Genomic DNA, 21,033 nt, shown 5'->3' with positions numbered 1-21,033 from the left:
AAGTGCATTTAACACATCTGGCAGTTGTCATGTGTATGTATAGACATGAGTTCTGGAAATTACTCTGCAGCAAAAGCATTCCTGGCATGGGCTTTCTGGTAAGGTAGACAGGCTATCAGCTACCTGACAGCTGGAGCTCAGAAGGTATTTATTGTAGCACAGCACTGCCTAGTCCTAGTGATGGCTGCAGGAATGTCCAGGTTTATCACCACATTAATCTGCTCTGCTTGTCTATACCTCTTACAAATAAAGTGTCCTGCAAGCTGTGCACACGGAGACCATATGTCTCCTTGTTACTTGCCTTTGTCCTTGTTTGCAGCCTTACTGCTTCTTAAAGTAGCTGTTGATTGTTGGGAATGCCTGTCCCGTGGGAGCTTGGAACGGGCACTGTTTTATACATTTGCAGTTGCTTCTTGGTGGAGATAGGTAACAGTTTTGGCTTTGAGATGTTTCTGAAAGCTGAGTGATTTCCAGATTGGCTGAATCAGTGTGTTTTTTACCACCATTAAATAAAGTTGAACATCTAAGGCTTCTAATGGATTGTGGGTTTAAAACATTTCTGAAACAGATAACTCTTGTCCTAAAATAGGATGCCATTTCTGCTAGCAGAGTTCAGAGAACAACAGTAATTTTCTGAGTGAGCTTATAAATTATTTATCTTTAGAAGAGGCACCTGTGGGCAGAAGAGAAAGACTGTAACCAAACCCTAACACTCCATGGATAGAAAGTATTGCCTTTGTAGGCTTATTCCTTTAAAGATCACAGATCCCTGTGAGATCATTGAACAAACATCTGAGCTACTATATATCATCTGAGCCTGACAGACTGGCTCTATGCTGAGGTGAGAAAAGGGGGTGTGAAATGTCCCTCCTTGATGTTGCTAAGTAAAATAATAATAATGATAATCTTTTAAGTATAATCAAAACCTTTTCCTTGTGTAGAGAAGTGATGAGGCCTGGATTTTGATACCACTCAAGTGCAGGTGTATAAAAGCAGTCCTCAGGAAGGATTTGGGATGCAGAAATTAGACTTATGTTTGGCTGGGCACAGAGCAGTTCACTGAAAACAGCAGGACTGCGAGAAGTGACTGCAGGGACAAAGGACCATCTAGTGGGCAGTGACAGTTCACTTCCAAACTCCGGGAAGCAGTGTCCTGGCTAATGCTCAGTGAGCTGAGCAGAGGGAGGTTGACAGTTTTTAGTCTGTGTTTGCCAGACTAAGCCTGGTGGGAACTGTATGCAGGGGTCCCTGCACCAACCCTAGCAGTGGAGAGCAGGGTGAAGCACTTCTCCCTTTTTCCTGGCTCACTCATCTTTGCCAAATGCTGCTCAGCTTTGGATTCTCCACAGCAGGACTGGAGCATGTACTCATGTCTTGTTGTTACCTTGGAGGTCAAGGGCAGCTGCACCCACCTCTGCAGGCTGTTTTTCTCCCCAGTGACCTCTTATAGCCTTACTGCTCAGCAGTGTTGGTGCATCCCACCTCAGTGGCATCCTGTTTCATACCTCAGAGGAGAAATTTGCCCCTGTTTGCTTTCACTTAATATTTTGGTCTGGCTGAACTTTTTACTATTGGAAAAATATCCTTCTTCCAGCAAATTTTCATGTACTCAGGGCAGAAAAGATGATGCCTTCTACTCTGGGAATGACAGATGTGTGAGCTGGTGGGGGCTGACTTACAGGCTCATGCTCTCAGCCCACAGCATGAGAGGGCCATGGGTCCTTCACTGCATGTAGTACAATCTGCAGCTGCTGGATGCAGGAGATCTGGGACACCGGAGCAGGATTGGCAATGTGCTGTGAGTCTTACACATATGTGGCATGGTTACCCTTGAATCTGCAGCCCACATCTTTGTCTTTCCCATCTGACCCTCTCCACATCCTCTGGATCCACAGATACGTGCTGTACACGTAGCATGTCTTGGGAATCTGAGTTGTGAAACTATCATAGCAACATCCTCCTCCTCTTCGTCTTAGTGTTCATGAACATGGAAATAATAGTCATGGTTTGATCAGCGTGGGGGTGAGGAATGGTGCTAAAGCATCAGCACTGCATTTAGCTCCAGGATAGCTGCAAGGGTAAGGTAGTGTTGGGTCAGACAAAAGCTCTGTGCTGCTGCTTTCCTGGAAGCCAGTGTGAATGGCAGCTGCTTCCAGCATGTGTGTGTAGCATTGGCAACCTTAGCGGAGCCTCTCTCTGAACTTGGCTCCTGCAGACAGAGAAATCAGAAAGGGAGAAGGAGATGAGTGCAGCTGGGGTTTGGGCAGAGTCTGTTGGGAAATGTGGCAGCTGTGTGTGTGTTTTTATTTAACTTCTAATTATTTAGTTATGTTCTTTCTCTGTGGTGCTTCTGAGGATTAATTTCAACAAAGACTCCAGCCTGCATCAGCAACTTTAAAGTTGCTCTGTGAGAAGTGTGATGGCACTTGGAAAAAAATCGTTTTCCATATTAATTAGAAGTTACTACTGTAAAATTGATGTCAATTATCCAGCACTTTATTATGGAGAGGCAATATCCTCTTTGTAGTCCAGGTGTCAGCAACCTTTTTATTACAATGAGAAATGTTGCAATTCAGTTGAATTCATGAAGAGAAACACTCAGGGACTTTGAGTTGTTGTAGAGATTAAGGAGGGAGAAAAAGGGGAAGATTTGTACTAAACCTGGAATAAACAAGCCAGTTTGAGGACTGCAATGTAAAATGCACATTTCTACTGGAATAGGAAAACCCTAGCATCTCTTCCTACAGCCTCCACCCTCTGAGCTGAGGGGACAGACTGCTGAGTTTGCTGGTGGCGTTTTGTGCTTTGACTAGGTTTGGGAGGTGGGACTGCCAGAATTCCCTCTGGGTGTGGTACACAGGCAGTGACTCCACCACCTCTGCAGGGTGGACAGAAGGCATGTTTGGCTCCCCTTGGTCCTTCTGCCCTGTTGTGCAGTAGTGCTCATGAGAGGTTGGCATTACATGGCCCATAGACTGGCTCCTCCATCCTCTGGCATGGAACAGATGGGACAGAGCCTTTGGCTGTTTTGTCCTCTGGGGGCTTGCTAGTCCTGACCTGGAGACCCTCCCCCATCCCAGCCGTGTGAGCAGCAGGGAGTTGGTGAGGGGGACAATGCATTTTAACCTGGGCATTGTTGAGGGGTTTTGCCTTTTGCTTGATGTGCAATCATTCAATCAGTGCTGTTCCAGCTCCTGTGTCGTGGTAGTTAATGACTGTCTTATGGGCATGGAGAGGCTTTAGTGAGGTACTGGTGATGCTGACTGATTGCATTCTTGTGCTTTCCTGTGCTAATTAAAAAGACAGTGTAGAGACGTTGGTTTGTTCTTGTTTCTGTTTTTCCTTTTATTTTTCTGTCATTACCTGTGCATGCTTGCCAGAACCTACCCACCATCAGGTCCTTTGCTGGGTGCTGGGAATTGCTGGTGCTCTCTAATTTTATGTTCCAGTAAGGCAGAGACTGCAGATGCAGATGATGGAAGATTCTGCAGGTTAAAAAGTTACTAAGCAATGAAGCAAATGATGTCTGCCAGATAGATGGGCCTTAGAGCTGCATGCTGCCCATTAGGTTTTGCTGCTGGAGCAGCTCCCTCTGTGACATTGCTGCTAACAGTAGCAGTGTTCTCCTGGGCACGATGGGAATAGGGGATTGCTGCGTGGAATCCCTGTGTTTCCCCAGGACAGGATCTTCCAGGAGGACCGGTCTCTCCTGGGGGAGTGCAGTGTGTTGGCTCTTGTTGAGGATCAGTCAGAGGGAACAGCTCTGGTGCAGTAAGGAAAAAATCGGTGTATAGTGACTAGTACAGCAAAATGATTGTCTGTTTTGAGTGCTGAAAATTTCAGGGCAGAGGCAACTGCTTCTGGGGCAATGGTTTCAGAACTCGTGTGTGAGGACACTGACCCAACCAACCAAGACTGTCCATGCAGTTTGCAAGGTAGTGGTGAGCTGGTGGATGGAGCAAAGTAAGGAGCCACAAACTGAAATAATCTTGTTCCTCTGGGTGCAGGCCTGGTATGGCATGGGTGGGATGCTGCAGAGAGCTGAGCCCCCCATCAGTCCCTCCTTTGGAAGCCAGCCCTCCTGCCATGTTCCTAAGGGGATGCCTCTACTCACAAGTTCTTGGTGTGACTGGGGAAGGAGAGTTTTTGGGGCACGGGCAGTTGTAGCTGCAGGAGGAAGCTGAAATCTGAATGCTAGAGAAAGCACTTGCTGTTCAGAGCAGCTCCTGAAAAGTTGGTTTGGGGACACACATGCAGGGACCTGAATCTCCAGCATTTCTCTGGAACTTCTGGAAAGCAGTCAGTGAGTGAGTGGTGAAAGGGGGTTAATTTGATAGCAAATGATCTTTAAATTACTGTGGTGCAGCTCCACTGAGTTCTGGTTTGTTGCAGTGGAAAAAATGAACAAATGTAGCCTCTGGGGCTGATACAGGTAACTTAAGGAAGGGAATTCAGCAGCCTTCCCTCCTCTTGTATTGACGTGTCTGAGTTGCTTGCTTCCATCATACTGCTTTTTTAAGACTCTGATCCCCCTAAGGTAACCTACAAAAAGACTTTTAGATTGTGACTCCATTAGGGTTTGTTTGTTGGGTTTTTTTTTTTCCACTGTAAAGATCCAGTAAACCATTTAAAAAAAAAAGAGAAAAAGCTTCCCGTGCATGTTTATCCTTGCAGTCTTAGGGGTGTCACATCAAGCTCCTTGAAGATCATCTACAGTCCAATTTCATCTGTCCTTGCCTGACACTAAAACTGGTGTTTTTCCAGCTTCTCATGAGATTGTAAAAATCTGAATGGATATTTAAAATCTGTTTGGAAGAGCAGCTAAAAGTCCCTTCCTTAAGTCCTTGACCATCTTGGAATTCATGTTTTCTAACACGAGACTTCCAAGAAGAATGGGTTGAACAAGACTTTGAAGGACAAATGCTTTAATCTCAAAATTAAATTGCTCTAGTTCCTTTGTACCTGACAGAAAGGTGCAGATAAAGATCTTGTGTGTTTAAGGAAAAAGGCTGTTCTTCCTGCAGTAGTTTTCTTGAGCAGAAGTCAAAGCAATCTGTAAGAAGGGCATAGGATGCTTACATACAGTCTTCTATTACACAAAGGATGTGAGTTTTTTTGTCATCTGTGTAGGAAGTTGATGCCTTTTAAACCTTCCTGTTAGGTATTCTTAATACCTTCTGTTGCTCTTTGACCTGTCCTCTGTCTAGCAGCCGCACCTTAAAGAGAAGATGAAATCATCTGAAGGATGGCAGGTCCTAATCTCAGTAATAGTTTCTATCCATTACAAGGTATGAAGTTGAAATGATCTGTGAGTGGGTTTATCTCAGATCCCACGTAGCATTTTTTCTCAGTAGCAGCAAGAAAGGGAAATTATCAGGCAGTGGGGAGAAGCTGTTTATTTTTAACTTACCCTTTCTTTTTAAGTTCTATTTCATAATTAAAGGAGATAAGGAGTGAAAGCCAATGAAATACATAGCTGAAGGGATAAGCTGATCTCACTGCAGTGATTACAATAAGTAACAGAGTAGAGACTTTGGGGGCCTCTTTTTTCTTCCCTGTCCTCATCCTAAAGTATCAAGCTGAGTTCTTAGCTGCCTTTCAAAGGTGATGCAAGTGGACAGATTTAAAGGATTCTGGTTACAGAGCTCACTACTGCCCTCAGAGTTTACTGCTCTTCACCATGGTTTGAGGATGCCTCTCTAAAGAGATCTCTACTCAGAGCTAGCAAGGAGGAATCCTGATTGTTCCTAAAGAAACATGTGCATCCATTGAGTGATCACAACTGTGTGGCACTGTGCACACCTGTGTGTATGGGAATACAGGATGACTGAAGAGAAGGTTCCTGGGGAGGCAGGTAGCCCTGAATAAAATGCCTTTGTTCTTGAATTACTGCTGGAGAAGCCTGTTCAACTCCTCATCTTTCAAACCAGGTTCTTTCTCTGCAGCTTACTAATCTTGGTCAATTTGGCTTCCTCTGATTGACGGGAGCAAGCTGCCAGATCCTTTATTGCTCAGAAGAAGGTGCATTATGCTATTACACTGTGTCCCTAGTGGATAGTTATTCCTGTGCCCAGGTGGGTTTCTTTCATCATTGCTCTTGGCTCTGCAATACTTGTAGCTTCTGCACACAGGAGCAAGGAGGGCAGGCTGAATTTGGAGATGGATGTCATTGCAGGGGATTCTTTCTGCCACTGAAGCTGACAAACAAAACAGCATTAGGAAATGAGTACTGGAGAGGAGGGTGTGAGCCTTTGCAACACTGGCAAGCTGTTCTTAAATAACATTGCAGAGTCAGAATCAATGCAGTTGGAAAAGGGCTCGGAGACCTTCAAGTCCAAATCCTTATTCTTATCCCTAGCTTGCATCTGCAGTGCTGGAGGACAGTTGAGCTGCAGAGACTGCTGCATGACCATCTCACCTGGGAGCCACTTCTGGAACCCCTTTTTTGCCCTCAGTCCTCATTTGGATGATTCCCTGTAGCTTCTGCCCTCTCAGGCCCTAGCATGAGTGTCTCTGTGCACCACTGCTACATGCAGAGTTTGGGGGAAACAAGCTTTTGGAGGAACCCTAAGCAACTTTAAATTTCTTAGAATAAAAGATGTAAGGACAAGATTCAGTCCTGTAAAGGGCAGGAGCTCAGGAGCTGCTAGCTGCCTAAAGGGGCAGTTGAGAGTAGTGCTTATATTGTTGGGAGGGCAAGGGCTCCTTGTTGTTGTGGTCACTGTTGTCATGAATCCTCTGCAATGCTCTTCTTAGGATCTTTTCTGAATTGTAATGCCTTAGAGCGGGGTCCTTTTCCTTTGCACCTTTTACCATGTGTCTTCCTGACTGAAGCTTGTCATGAGTGGGGGTTACTGTAGTGCAAACCTCAGATGTTCATATTCTGTTTAGCTCTCAGAGCAAATGGCAACAGCCTAAGAACGAAGTTCATGTGTTTAGGAGAATCATTTCAGGCATATGTTTGCCCAGGAGTGTTGACCTCTATGGTTCCTTGTTGTCACTAACCATCTCATAAGTGCTTTGAGGAATATGTTAGTCCATGCAATGCTATAAAGGTAAAAATCATTGTGGGAGCCCCTCTTAGTGTTCCCTAGTTAGGAAAATGAATAGCTCAATAGAACAGAGATGTGTAACTATGAGTTTGCAAGTATAGCTCAACACTGGGAGCAGAGTAGAGCAGTAATAAAAGCTGGAACTGCTTTGGTTGCAGTGAAGGCTAATAGTAAAGTATCTCCTGGGCAGAAATATCTGGATTCATGTCTTCATGTCTTTCTAAAAGCAGAGTCTATGCCAAGGCTGGTCTTCTCTTAGTGCTTGTCAGAAGCTTGTTCCTGTCAGGAGAGACATGCAGTGCTCTTTGTGGAAGCTGACCTGAGCAGCTCTAGAAGCTGGTGATTTAGCAGGCTGTGAATGGTGATTCATAAGCCAGGAGGGAAGTGTGGTAACAAAACTAAACTTGGAAGGACCATGGGGCTGGTAAAGTCTGTGTTTGTATTGTGCTTCTGTGTTGCATCTGGGTGTACATGTGGTAATTAGCTGCTTGATTTATAAATTTGTCTAATTCTGATGACAGAAAGCTGCTGCTGTCATGGATATAGGTTTCATCTACCATTCTCATAAATGGAGAAATTCTGTAAATTTCAGGACTGTTCCTTGGCATTAGGAAGCCTTTAGTGCCCACCTCCGTGTTGTTAATCACGAGCCAAATATTGGCTGTTAAAGCCATCTCTGTTGTGAAAACAGGTGCCAGAGCTGTGATCTATCTCAGCCTTGCTCCTCTGTGGATTCTGATTTCTATGCTGTATTTGGCTGTTTCTGGCAGGTTCTGGAGGTGGTACGGTCCAACTATGACACGCTGACCCTGAAGCTGCAGGACGGACTGGACCAGTACGAGCGCTACTCGGAGCAGCATAAGGAGGCTGCATTCTTCAAAGAGCTGGTAAGCTGCCTTGACTCTGAACAATCAACAGCTCTCTTCAGAGCCTTTGCTTATGGCCTGGGCAGTTGTATTTGGGGTGTAGCTGAGCAGTCCTGTTACTCCATTGGACTGCCTGCAAAGACAGGGCAGGAGCAGGATCTGGACAGACACTGCACGTCTTAACAGATCTGAGAGCTTCCTGGAGCTCCCTGTGAGGCTGAAGAGGAACCTCCAGGCTGCTTAGGCCAGCACTGGTCAGATGGTCTCTGACCCTTCTGCCATGGGGATATGCTCTGCTTTGCAGTGGTAAATTTGTATGGGGAAAAGCTGACTGAGCTGACTGCTCCCACCTGGGGTTAATCTCGCAGAGCAGCTTTGCTTTTTTGTAGTTGTTAAGGGGACCATGAAGTTTGGGACTGGTGAAACACCATCCTGCTCATTGTTTTCCTCCATCACTCACAAAAAAATGGTTCCCAAGCAAAGAAAGTGAAGGCATTCCCTAGAAATGTTACCATCTGCAAGAGGAGAAGACTGATGGTAGGAAGACCCACAAAAATTATAGAGCAAAGACAAAAATTAATCTAAATAATTCAGGTTGGTAGTTGTAATTCTTCAGCAAGCCAGCTTACTTACCCTTCTCCAGAGAGCCCTGATGGAACTTCTCATGTCCAACAGCCACATGAGCATGGAGGCAGTGTTTTTGTAGTGACTGATGTGTGAGGGAAGCCTCTCTCTTGAATCATTGCAGCCTCACCAAAAGGGAGAGATCTCTAACTTTGGCAGTCTTCTCCACCAGTCTGAGAACTGATTCTTTCTCCCAGCTCTGTCCCTGCTGATTGATGAGTAATTGATGCCTGCCTACTCTGTCACGAGTCTCCATGAGTTTGGGCATGTTGTTGTGCATCCTTCTGTCAGCTCTGCTCCAGAACAGGCACCTGAAATGGTTTTGTTTCCTTTTACAGAATGCTTTTAATTCCCTTGGGGTCATTCCAGCCCTGACATTGGGTAGTATATGGGCAAAACCACTTCAAATTGCTTCTGTGCTATTTTTCTGTGGTCATTTGTGCCTGTTATTGTCTCTCTGGCCTGCTGTTTGACACAGCTTTCCTGGAATACAGCAAAGAAATTTGGCCATAGCCTTCCTGTGACAGGGGCTTCTTCTATTACTGTACCCTAGAAATAAGGCACAATCCTGTTTCTGTTGTCATCTGTCCCAAGGGCTCCCACCCTCAGCCAGCATCTCCTTCCCCTTGGCCACACGACTGCTCTGCTTCCTGCATGTCCCACTTCCACTTGGCCTGGCAGAAGCTCAGGCTGATCATGCCAATTGATTAAAATGACATTCTCAGTCCTATGATCATCACAGCCACGAAACTCTTCAGCTAAAATTATTTTCTTCCTAGACCAATTTCCTATTTTTTTCAAAATCCCAATTTTGTATCATTTAAGAATCTGTTTATCATAACCAGCCCGTCAACTCCCTTCTGAAAATTGCCCATCCAGGTACCCCTGGGACCCTCTCCTCAAGAGCCTATAAAAGCCTGAATAATTACTGTATAAAAGTGCTGATTTGACCCAGTTGTGAATCAGTTTAATCCACATCTCTAGATGCCCTGAGAATTGGGACCCTATTAAATGTTCTTTACTCACAGCTACAGAAAATCCCCTGCATTCCATTAAGCTGTTCCCTCAACACAGCAGGAAATGAACCTGATACGTTATGATTTGTCTTCAGCAAATCCAGTTGGCCTCCTGGCCTCCTCGCTCTGTTTTTCTCTAGGTGCACAGTAACTGATGGCTTTATTAATTGTTCAAACAACTCATCAAAAAGGCCCTAATCTGCCCTGTCCTTCCCACAGCCCCTTCAAACCAGGTACTCGCTTTCTTTTTGTGAAGATTTTGAGTCTTTACTTAAGCTTCTGTTGCTGGTCTGATGCTGGATATTACCCCCCTACCCAGTGCTTTGTGTTTAACCTCTGAAGTTTGCAGGATTGCATGGAAGGGGCCAGAGGGAAGTTGGTGCAAATCTCTTTGTGGGCTGTACCAAAGGATCAGGGCTGGTGGTGAACTACAAGTTTCTGAATTCACATTGATCCCATCAGGTCTTCCTGGACAGGATCTGTTTGCAAATAATTCTTTCCAGATTCTGCCAGGTTTTCTTATCACTACCTGCAAATGTTTGCATCAAAGCAAACCCTTCTTGGGTGGGGAATGACACAGAGGAGACATTTTCCTTTTCAGCTTCCTTTTTATCTCTCTTTGCTCCCATTAAGTATGTGAGCAGAAGCTTCCCCAAGCCATTCTGGGGGCTCCTTTATGCTTAGAAATCTTGTTCTCACTCCTTTGACCTGCTTTGCTAATTCACTGCTTCACTTCTTTTGCTTTGCCTCAGTGCTGCTCTTTCTTGCTAATCCCAAAGAAAAATCTGCTTTCTTCTCCCATTCCCTTTACAAAGAGGTTTTCAAAGGCTGCGATGCTGTGGCCACATTGTGGTGGAAGGTGATGTGCAGATTGTTTTATCAGCTGGGTTTTTTGGCATGTTATGCTGCCTTTGAGGGGCTAAAGGAATGAAGTTAGGAAGTTTTCTAACACTTTTTATTCCTTTTCCTTTGAAGCCTCGGGGATGTCATTTGAGGTCTGTGCTGCTTTGATAGAATGAATGGTTTGGATGTGAGCTTTTGGACCCTCACATTGCAGCTGGAGGAATGTGTGGAAAGAGATTTAGCATCTTTCCAAAACATTCACTGTCTCTGCAGTTAGATAGGTTTCATCAGTCTCAACATATTCTGATTAGGGATTGATTTCTACTGGGGAAATTATCTTAATTTGACTTCTAATTAAGTGTAGTAGTCAGTGTAAACGTTCTTCTCATTGTACAAATAATTTAAGGGCTGCTTGTTGATTAGGAATAGGTTTAGTTGATGAGACTTGCTGTGAAATAGGAGTGTCAGTACAACCTTGCACACTTCCAGCTCTAATGACACAAAACTAAAATTTAATAGTGTTTTCCCCCCTGGTTAATGCCCTTGCTTCATCCATTCTTTCATTTACTCATTCTTCCACAGGTGATGTCAGTATTTCATGCATTTTCAATCTTTCAACGTTTGTGGACTAATAGTAAGAAAACAATTTTAAAGCTCTTCTGTCCCTATTTATCCAGGATACTCCATACAGAAGCAAGAGAGGACATGTGCTCTGCTTGTACTTCCTAGCAGAATTAACGTTAAAGCTCTGACCTTAATTTCTGCAGTTTTGAGGCCTTTGTGTAAGTCTGGAGGGATCTGGTAAATTCCAGACTGGCAGCCAGGCCTGGGCTGCCCACTGCACCAAAAGCTAGGAGGCATCCTGGGGTGCATCCTTATGGAGCAGCTTAGGTAGACTACAGGAAGCTTCTGAAATTTATCCTTGTTACAGACTGACACCTCCCTGTGTAACTGTCTAGTCTTCCAACTCCAAAAGGGAGATGAGCTCTGGCTCCCTGTGCTGAGCCCTGGTGCTGGAGATAATTTGGTTTAACTTTAATTTCAGCTATTCTTACCTTTTAAGCGGGTTGGCTCAGACTGCCTGATTTCTCCCAGCAGAAGAAATGCTGGGCAGAGATTTGTGTAAACATCACTCTTGTGTGTTATCATGACCACTCTTCTCCCCAGTTTGTGTTAAGGCAGATCTACGTTCATCTAGACTGCTCTTGGCCAAAGTTTGTGTCTAAAGCTTTTCTTGAAACCTAAAGCTGTCTTTAAATGAAACTAGCTCCACAATAGGTTCAGGTGAGCTCCTCCACTGCTTCACAGCCCATAGGTTTTAAAAGTATTTCCTCTTTTCCTCTGTAAATCTTCTTTGTCTAAATTAGGCTGTGTATTTCTTGTCCCATCCCTGGGGAGCCAGATAAATATTACTCACTGTTCTCTTTCTGACCTCATTTTACATAATGGAGTGTGTTTGCTCTATTCCTCCTTCTCTTTGCAAAGTAATCAGGCTAATTAATTTCTTGTGCTCTACCCCATAGCTACAATTTCTGCTAAGCCCTGTGTTCTCATTGTGCCACTCCAGCCTCACTTTCTGGGCTTGCAGAGACTCCTTCTTGGAGACCTTGATGTGCATACAAGCTGGGAATCCTCTATTGCTGGTGCCCGAGTCCTGGCAGCAGTTCCTGAGGCCAGGAGCTCATTACTGCTTGTACTTTGTGTTGCTGGGACCCACAGAAATGCTTTTAGTCAGAATAAGGATACTGGCTTACACTGCTTGTAGCATCTTCCCCTTTTCTTCAGGCAGTCATATTCCCCAGAGCAGAGAACTTCCCACAGCTCATTACTCACGTTCTTTCCTTCTTGTAAGAACTGACTGGATCACTGGCATTGGAGCACTTGCTAAGACTGGGGCCAAATCCTGTCAGTGGGACTCCTGTTTCCTGGCAGCAGGACAGACCTGTGCCAACCAGTGTTCTGGAGACCACTCACAGTGGTGTTTAACACAGGCTACAGCCGTGATTGTCTTGCAAGACATGGTCCCAAACTATTTGAGGATGGAGTAAGAAAAGACACCTCAAGAAGAGAGTTGAGGGGATGCTTCAGGGGAGCAAAGATGCCTGGGGTCTCTGCCAAGCATCCTGATGAAGGAGAGTTTGTGTTTCTTGCAGCTGACATAAAACTTAAGTACTTTGTCTTTTAGGGCAGACCTCTTTGCTGGCATGTTTGGGTTGTTAGGGTATATGCCTTGGGGCTCACTGGGGTTCATTTCACAGCTTTCCCTGTAAACCTTCCAAGTTTTGCTTTCTTTCCCTTTCTTACACATTCTGCCTTTTGGGTAGCTTTCTGCCCTTTCAGTGTGTTTTTCTCACCAGGGTAGCAAGTGAGACCCTCAGCAGTATGTATACATACACTCTTCTAGCCCCTGGTATTGGATTCCTCATTATGCATCTATATAATTCTTCCTCCAGTGCTTTTATAAAGTACAAAACACTAACCAGGTCAGCAACAACCTTATTATCACAGGCTCCGAGTCTCTGGGAACTGTAATCCTGTTGTTTGGATGAGCTTGTGTCAGTTTTGCTTTCTGTCACTGCTGCACAGTCGCTGACACAGATGATGTTTGACTTTGTTTTCACGTTGCCAAGTGCAGCTGAGACTGAGCCCAGTCTGGGGCCTGCGTATTTGGCCCACGAGTCTGCAGGCACGAGGAGGGAAGGGAGACTGCTGTCAACAGGGCTGCCCAGCTCTTCTTTGTGCTCTGTGGGTGACCAGAAGTCTGGGTGTCGTTGACGCATGAAGGTGTCTCTTCTTCAGAGGCAGTGAGCCAGCTGCACGTGTACAACACTCAGAATACACACAGCTGGCTCTATCCAGGGGTTTCTGCCAGCCTGGGTGATACTTTGTGTTTACAGCACAGTGGCATGGCCTCTGTCCTCTCTTTTAGTCTGTATCTTTGGCTCTGTGGGTTTGGAGCAGGACAGAGGCCATGGCACTACATTAATCTGGGAAATGCTCACTGGCACTCTGGTGGGCATTGATAAAATATGGTCTTTAAGCTGCAGCCTGGGAGTGCTCACTTTCCCCATCTCTTTGCCCCAGAACAGGAAACATATGCACCCACACAAAGTGTCTTCTCCCATCCCTGTCTCATTGGGAATTTACTCTGCTTGCTGTGATGTCACTGTAGACATTCCTGTTTTTCCAAGAAACAGCTGAACCCCTCAGCATTTCCTTGCTTGGCTGGAGTCTCAGTAAGAGCTTGTTGCAGCAATTGCCGTGGAGCTGTAAATGCAAAACAGCTTCATGCTGAGCATGGAGGTCAGCAGTGTCAAAACTACCAGGCTCATGAGGAGCCAGGAAGAGTCCCGTGGCTAAAACATCTCGTTTTGTTTCTGTCAGGTTCGCTCCATCAGCATCAACGTGAGGAAGAACCTTGCTTTCAACACGCTGAGCCAGGAGCTGCTGCTGAAGGAGTTCTCCACGATCTCTTGAAGCGGGGACGCTGCCGCTGCGCCGGCTGAGCAGAGACGGGCCCGTGTGCAGGGACACTCCAGCTCTGCGGCCGGTCGCCTCCTGCCTGCCGAAGGACTGTGTTTCTTTTAGGGGAACGCCTTGCTGCTGTGTGTTTGATCCCAAAGGAATGTGTTTAAACAGAACTTGGGCTGAGGAGAGGTGATTGGCATGTTGAGGAGGAAGCAACTTTTTATGGTGCCATGGGAGTGGGCAGCCATTCCTGTGACTTTGCAATGGGAGATTCCCTCCACGGCCTCAGGGAAAATGCACTGGAAACCTTTGTAGCAGAGCTGGGGAGAGCTCACAACTGAAATAATAAAACCAGCCCAGCTGTGTGAAACTGTTCTGGGTAGAGATTGCTCACCTGCTCTATGGGGAAAGCTGTCTGGTCCCAGGTGAGGGCTGTTCTTTTCCATTAGCCTGGGTCAACATGTCCTCCTGCCATGTAAGTCAAATCCACTGTCACCCCATTGGGAATGGCTTTGGATTATAAAACAGTTTCCCCAAGGAGCAGGCCTTGCTCACTGCTGTCTCCTGATGTCAAAAGGTGTCACTTCAACCAAGCCATCAGATTACTGGAAAAGGGGAAACTTTGCCTCCAAGGCTGTTGGCTTGCAGGGTCCAGTGTGAGCCAGTATACAAGAATATGGGTCATTAAACAGAGCACTTTGTTACTGGAGACCAGCTCTGCTTGGGGTCACTGTTGCTTCCAGTAGCCCCAGCTCATCTGCTGTTTCTAAGGTAGAGGGACATTTTTAGATATTTGGTTTTCATGGGGCAGAGGACAGGCTGATTCCTTCTCCCCACTCACCTTATTGCCCACCAGAGACCGCTTTGCGACAATCCTCCTCTTCCTCACAGGAACATCTGCCTTGCATATGTTTGCAGGTGCCTGGTGACCTTCATAAATGAAGAAGTCTCCAGTTTTTCCTTTGTGTGTAGCACACAGTTAAAATGCATCTGGAGAAGTAGTGACTTCACTTTCTTGCCCTCCTGTCTTCACCAAGCGACTTACAGTCGTGGTCCGCTGAGGGCTTCCTAAGGAAGAGCTCTGGGATGATGCTGTGGGGCACAGGCAGACCTTTCTGCTCCCAGAGCCGGTGCTTCAGAGGTGCCCAGATCTGGCAGAGCCTGTTTAGAGTGCTGTGTCAGGCTCCCAGCTCAGGAATACACAGTATAAACACCCGTTCCACACCTGTTCCCTGCTCATGCGTTTTCAGTTCCCAGCAGTGATGTTATGATATTAGAATCTGGCTTGACTTGGTGGACTGAAGTAGAGAAGTTATTTACATCCCAGAGCCACAGTTGGTTTTCCTCCCCCCACTAGAAAACAGGTGTTTTTTTTAAAAAGTGCCTAGTTCTGCTCTTAGCCTTGTAGGTTAGTGTGAGTAATGTGGATGTCATGCTCATTTACTACCATTTTTAGGCAAGGCTTTTTTCATGCTAATGTGCATTAATTGTGTTAATGTTTCATCTTACCTGCTATGAGCATGGGAAACTGAACGCTGTGTCCTTGGCCACCCACTGGGCACAACACTGATGACATCCCTATGTTTTCCTTGGGAGCACTGGCTTCTCTCAGCAGAGGATACTATTCCTCAGCAGGGAATTGTCTGGCTTTTAACAGCTAAGCCAGACATTTATTTGCTTTCTGCCATGCTAGTGTACAGGAATGTGTATGTGTCAAAGGGACAGTGCTTAGGGGAGAATGAGCAGGCTCCATAAAATCACTGCTTGAGAACAGACCAGGGCATGTAGAGGAGGCAGTGAAAAATGGGGAACAGTTATTTGCAGTATGTGGTGCTTGTCTGGGGGGATAGAGGGGGATCTCACCTCTGAGGGCGGAGTTCCTTCTCAAAGGGACTTGAGGTGCAGCCCCAGCAGAGCAGAGTCATCCAGCTGTCCTCATGCCTCCTGTTCTCTGAGCCCACTTAGGCTGAGCCTGGACACATACATGAGAGAGTTTGGGATGAGTCTGCTTCTGACTCGGCAACCTCTGGAATTTTCAGCTTCTCACTCTGGGCTCAGCTATCCTGTCTCCCTGAGGATGCTCCCTTGCTGGGATGATCACAGAAGCCCAGGCATGTGTGAGATCAGTTCCTGAGCCCAGCCCTCATCGTAGTCTGAGCTGGGGAAGACTGTGATACGTGTCCTCTTGTCACACTGTCACTGAACCAAGCACTGTAAGTGGATGTACATAAAAACCTAGAGCTCAATAAATAGCAGAGCCCTGCCTGTCCAGAGTGTGCAGTGTTTGTCCTTCACTGGAGGGAGAGTGGGGTGGTTGTAGGAGTGGCCCTGTCACCATTTGGTGGCACACTGGCTGCAGCAGGGCTATCACCTGCCCTTGGGCTCTTCCTGCCTGTGCAGAGGGAGGCTGGGCACTGCACAGGGGTGCCTTGTCCTTGGTCCAGTGTGCAGGTACCATCCAGTAATCAGCATCCCTCTTCCTCTTACGTGTCCCTGTGGCTGGTTCTAAGGAAACCATGAGCAAGGGATGCAGGGACCTGCCTGTGCCTGCTGTGATGTTCTGTTGCTGGTGTCAGCAAACTCCTGCTCACAGATTCTGCTGCACATTTGCCTGCTTTGCTAAACACCCTACTATACTATTTGTGTTTTGAGGCCAGCTTGAACTGAGCAGAAAGTCATTTAAATCTTAATGTTCAGCTTCAGGATGTGTGTGACAGCCTCAAACTTTCCCGTATCTGATCTGAGCAGGTGAGTGTATTTTGTTATATCTAATTCATGACTCTGTCTGTTATTGGAAGAGCTGTTTCTGAGGCTTGGGGAGTGTGGGGAGAAGTCAGATTGCTACCTTTAAATTATGCAGCAGCTGCAAGGAGACAAATATTTTACAAAATAATGACCTGGAAGAGAATTGAGTTTGAGCTAAACTTTGGAGGGAGTTACTAAGAGTTGTTCTGTAAGTGCCACTGTGATTTTTGATCTCTTTTTCCTGAGCTCTTACAGGTACCACTTTTCCTGCAGACTCGAGAGAGAGGCAGCTCCTCAGGAGCTGATCCTTCCCTGTATGGGCTGGCAGCTCCAAATGGTGTTTTGAGTGTTCATTGGAGCTGCCAGGAGCAGGGAGTAGCAAACCCCTGATCATGTACAGCAGCCAGAGGGTAGGGTGCACTTTTGCCCACCTGCTGTTTGCTTTGCAAACCTCTTTGTCCTCTTCTTGGTCATGGCTATTGCCTGCTCTGATTCCCTATCCACGGCACAGGGGCCATTCCTCTGTGGGATCCATGTGAGCTGACTTCCATGTGAGCATGTCCTGCTGTCTGTTGGGAGGTGCTTTCTTCTTCCCACTTGAGGAATTGGACACTCCCTGCTTCTGCACACTGTTGCATGGTGGATATCAGCAGAAGTCCCAGGAGGAGATGTTTCCTAGACAGCACTTGCACAAGGGACCAACTCCAGTGTGCTCCACCTGCTTCCCCACACTTCCTTCTCAGCGTGGAGCTGCTCTCTTTCCTAGCTCCCATTCCAGTACAGGGCAGGCAGAGGTAGCAGCTGTTCCCCCTGACAAGTCACAACTGGTGCTGTGTGTATTGGGACAGTGCGTGGCCAGCAGTCGGTGGTAAGATTTACAGCTGGCTCTTGGCACTCAAAAGCAGCTCTTGGTCAGCACTGAGACCTTTTGGGTATTTATTCTCATTTTCTGTGGGCTCTGTTTTCCTGTTTAGTGCTTGTTGGTATGAGCAGGGTCATGCTGGACAGAAGTATGACAGGGTGCTTTTTTTGCAGATGAGGCATTGCAGTAAACTGAAAGAGGTAAAGCCCAGCTCTGGGAAGTGTAGAAATCCAAAGGGGCCAGCACAAGATGTGCTTTTCCCCTGGTGGCAACTTATGAATGCCTTTGCTGATGCTTTCAGGGGGAGGGCAGGCAGAAAATAAGTGATGAATGGAAGTCTGGACCAGCAGTCTAGAGAAGGGCTGGTGCAAGGCTGGTGGGACCTGGAGGCCCCTGGGGCTGCTGAGAGTCCTTCGTGCTGGTCAGAGCCCTGGTTCTCCCCACCTACAGCACAGTGTGGTTGTGCCCAGGGGGACACTGATCAAGCAGAGGGGTGATCCCAAATACATATGATAGGCAGCACCCTCGAGGGAGCATTGCTGAATGCTGTTGTCTTTCTAAAGCTTCTTTGGGCCACCCTGGCAGGTGCTCAGGGATGCAGACCTCAGGTCTGACCCAGCGTAGCTGTCACCCCTCAGGGTTGTGACTGACTGCAAAGAGAGGTGCTCAGGATGGGGCTTCCCCCCCAGCTGTGCTCTGCAGCTGCCCACACATCACTCAGGACCACCAGCTTGTGCTCAGAGGAGCCCCTGCTCTCAGGAACAGAATGGGGCTCCTCTGCAGCCCCTGACATCCCAGCACATCCCAGAGGGCCAGAACAAGCACAGGGTCCTGTGCTGCCCTCTCCCAGCTGGGCAGCTGCCGGAGCACAGGCTGGACCATGCTCTGCAGCTTCTGCTCTCTGTGCTGTCCTTCCAGCTTCTGCTTTCTGTGCTGTCCCCCCAGGGCTAATTGAATCATGTGGCTGGAAATTGAATCCAATTGAATAGATTAAATGAGCCGGGCTTGCCTCTCACTGCAGCACAGCTCAGAGCCTTGCCAAGCTGCTGCCAGAGGCTGGGAGCTCCCAGGAGTCCCGTGGGGGCAGGAAGGGGCTGGGGAGGCTGCCGGGAGATGGACACCCACTGTGCTGGGCTGCTTCTCCAGCTCTGCTGTGACAGATGGACCCTCAGCCATTTCTCAGTGATGTGCAGTCTGGCTGTGTCCCAGGACCCACAGGTCACTCTGCTACAGGCACACAGAGGTTGGGTTGGCTCGTTTCCCTTCTGAAGCAATTAATGAATAATTAGCTGGAGCTCCCCTGCTCCAGAGTTCAGCCAGGGCCCTCCCAACAGTGTACAGGGGCCAGGATGCTCTAATGACCTGTGGCTGCTCAGGAGTTGCAATCCTGTTGTTTCCCCGGCCTACAAGTGGAGCAAGTGGTGCTCCAGCAGCACCCCAGCCCCATGCCCTGCCTTCGGCCCCTCTGCTGCAACCATTGCCAGGCCAGTGGGATGGGATAGGACGGACTGGGATGGGCAGCTGGGAGCAGAGTGCTGAGAGCACAGTCACAGCAGGGACATCCCTTCCCATGGAGGTGAGCTCGGGCACAGGGCCCTGCCCTGGCAGAGCTGGAGGACACGTGTCCACAGTGTGGACTCGCTCGTGACAGAGATGCACATCTGTTCTCATAGCAGACCTGAGCTGCTGAAAGAGCCCCTGGTGTGGCATCCAGCGTGGCATAAATGAACGTTGGAAATAGTATCTAGTTCCTCTTTAATTAAAACCTGAGCCCACAGGCACTGAGCACACAAACATGAGACGCTTTGTAATGCTGGGAGGGCTTGTGGGACTCGGGGTATGTCCTGAGCCAAGGAATGCTCCAGTCTCCACTTCCCAGACTAAGTCTTTTCTTCACACAGATTTTGTATCTGTTGTGAAGAAGTGGCAAAGAAACATTCTGGGTGGACACAGAGCCCCCTGTCAGGCCACCCAGCAGTGAGACCATGCTGGGGAATCCCTCCTTGCTGGAGGGATAAGCAGAGGCAGGTGACTGGCATTTGAGGATACAGAGTGTGATGCAAAGTCCTTTCTCCCCCCTGTACACCCAGACTTCTCACACCTGCTGGTTTGCATTTGACAGAAGAATTTCCCTTCCTCCTGCAGCATTCCTGCTTGCAAGGCTCTCCCAGCAGCTTGCAGCATCATCTGTTCCTCCTCCAGCTTTGCAAGATTTTTCAGGAGCTGAAATTCCCCCCAGGTCTGAATCTCACAGTAGATCCCACCTGCCCGTGTGTCTGCAGGGTGGATTAGTGGAGATGGGAGCAGCCCTCCCCTGTGTGTGTCCTGGCTGATGTCCCCCTGAGGCATCACCTCCCAGGGACCTACTGGTCTGCTGTAGATGTTCCAAGATCCCAGAGACCCATCTCTGTGCAGAGACCGAGGGGCTCGTCCTGGTCTTGTGTCACCCAGATCTATTTCCTCTGCAGATGTAGTAAATATTGTGGTTTATTCCTGAGTGAGGTCGTTTGCCCTGCCTGGAGCCCTCTGCAGACACTTGCTTGGCCATGAACATCCCTGTCCCAGGGGGCCTATCTGGGTCCTGGGAGGGGAATAGCTGCTGGTGCAGAGCTGCTCATCTCCATCTGCTGGCATGTTTGCAAGGGGTGAAGCTGGTTTAAGGAGCTCCTCTTGTTTGCCCTCTGCCTCTGGAACCAGTCCCTGGGTGCTGCACCCTTTGTCCCAGCCCGGGAGCTGCCTGGGGCCCTCTTTGCTATGGAAGCTGTCCCTTGTTGCCAAGTGTAAATCTGAGCCCAGAGACACCAGGTGACCACAGCCAAAATAGGATTAATGGCATCTGCTGGGAGCTCATCCCGAGGACTGCTATTGATGATCATGGGTTTAAAATACTGTTTAACAGTGGGTAAAGCACTGTGATTTCGAGCACTCGACAATTACATCTCTGTTTGAAATTTCCTAAAGATAGGATCAGACTCCTGAGTCCTGCTCTCTGCTTTTTCGATAAAACTAATAAGAATGGAGATATGCAATTAGAGAGCGTGCAGGATGGTAGGGCAGATCAATGCCTCGTAGTTACCTAATGAAATGTTAAATTATGTCTTTCCCTCTCCCTGTCCCCTAATCACACCCATCCCAGGCTGCTTGCAGAGAGCAGAGGGCCTAGGGGAGATCTCCCTGCATCCCTCTACCCCTGAGGTGCAGACCCAAGCACTCCTGACTCCTCTCCAGGATTGTCTTCTGTGGTTTGTGACTGTCTTGGGTTTTGTGTTGAGCCTAGGGTTTTCAGCAGGGGAGTGTAGGGACTTGTGGCCCCAGAGCTGGGGTGTCCCAGAAGGGAGCAGGAGGCAAAGATGAGCCAAAGGGATCAGTCCAGGATTGCAGGGTGAGTGTTCTGGAGGAGGAGCAGGGATGCTTGTGGGTGAGCTCAGCTCGGTCCGGCCTGGGTGTGGATGAGGCTGGTGGCAGCCTAGCACAGTTCTGTCTCCAGCCAGACTCTTAATCTGGTGAATTTCCAAACTTGTTCTCTTCTGTGGTTAGGACAAGGCTGCAGTGGCCAC

General features: G+C 47.7%; 1 protein-coding gene across 4 annotated transcripts in view; it reads left to right on the top strand.

Annotated features, from left to right (window-relative positions):
• The window catches only part of ARMH3 (armadillo like helical domain containing 3), a 123,538-nt gene extending 107,396 nt beyond the window's left edge, over positions 1 to 16,142 (top strand). For all 4 annotated transcript variants that reach the window (XM_053948560.1, XM_053948559.1, XM_053948563.1 and 1 more), the window contains 2 exons: positions 7,823 to 7,939; positions 13,786 to 16,142. In XM_053948560.1, coding sequence (XP_053804535.1) covers positions 7,823 to 7,939; positions 13,786 to 13,878 — 210 coding nt within the window. In that variant the 3' untranslated portion in view covers positions 13,879 to 16,142. The remainder of the gene's footprint in view (positions 1 to 7,822; positions 7,940 to 13,785) is intronic.
• Positions 16,143 to 21,033: the final 4,891 nt, after the last annotated feature.

This window comes from Vidua chalybeata, chromosome 8 (assembly GCF_026979565.1).
Source record: "Vidua chalybeata isolate OUT-0048 chromosome 8, bVidCha1 merged haplotype, whole genome shotgun sequence".
NCBI classification, from domain to species: domain Eukaryota; kingdom Metazoa; phylum Chordata; class Aves; order Passeriformes; family Viduidae; genus Vidua; species Vidua chalybeata.
This window is presented reverse-complemented; position numbering and strand designations above follow the sequence as displayed.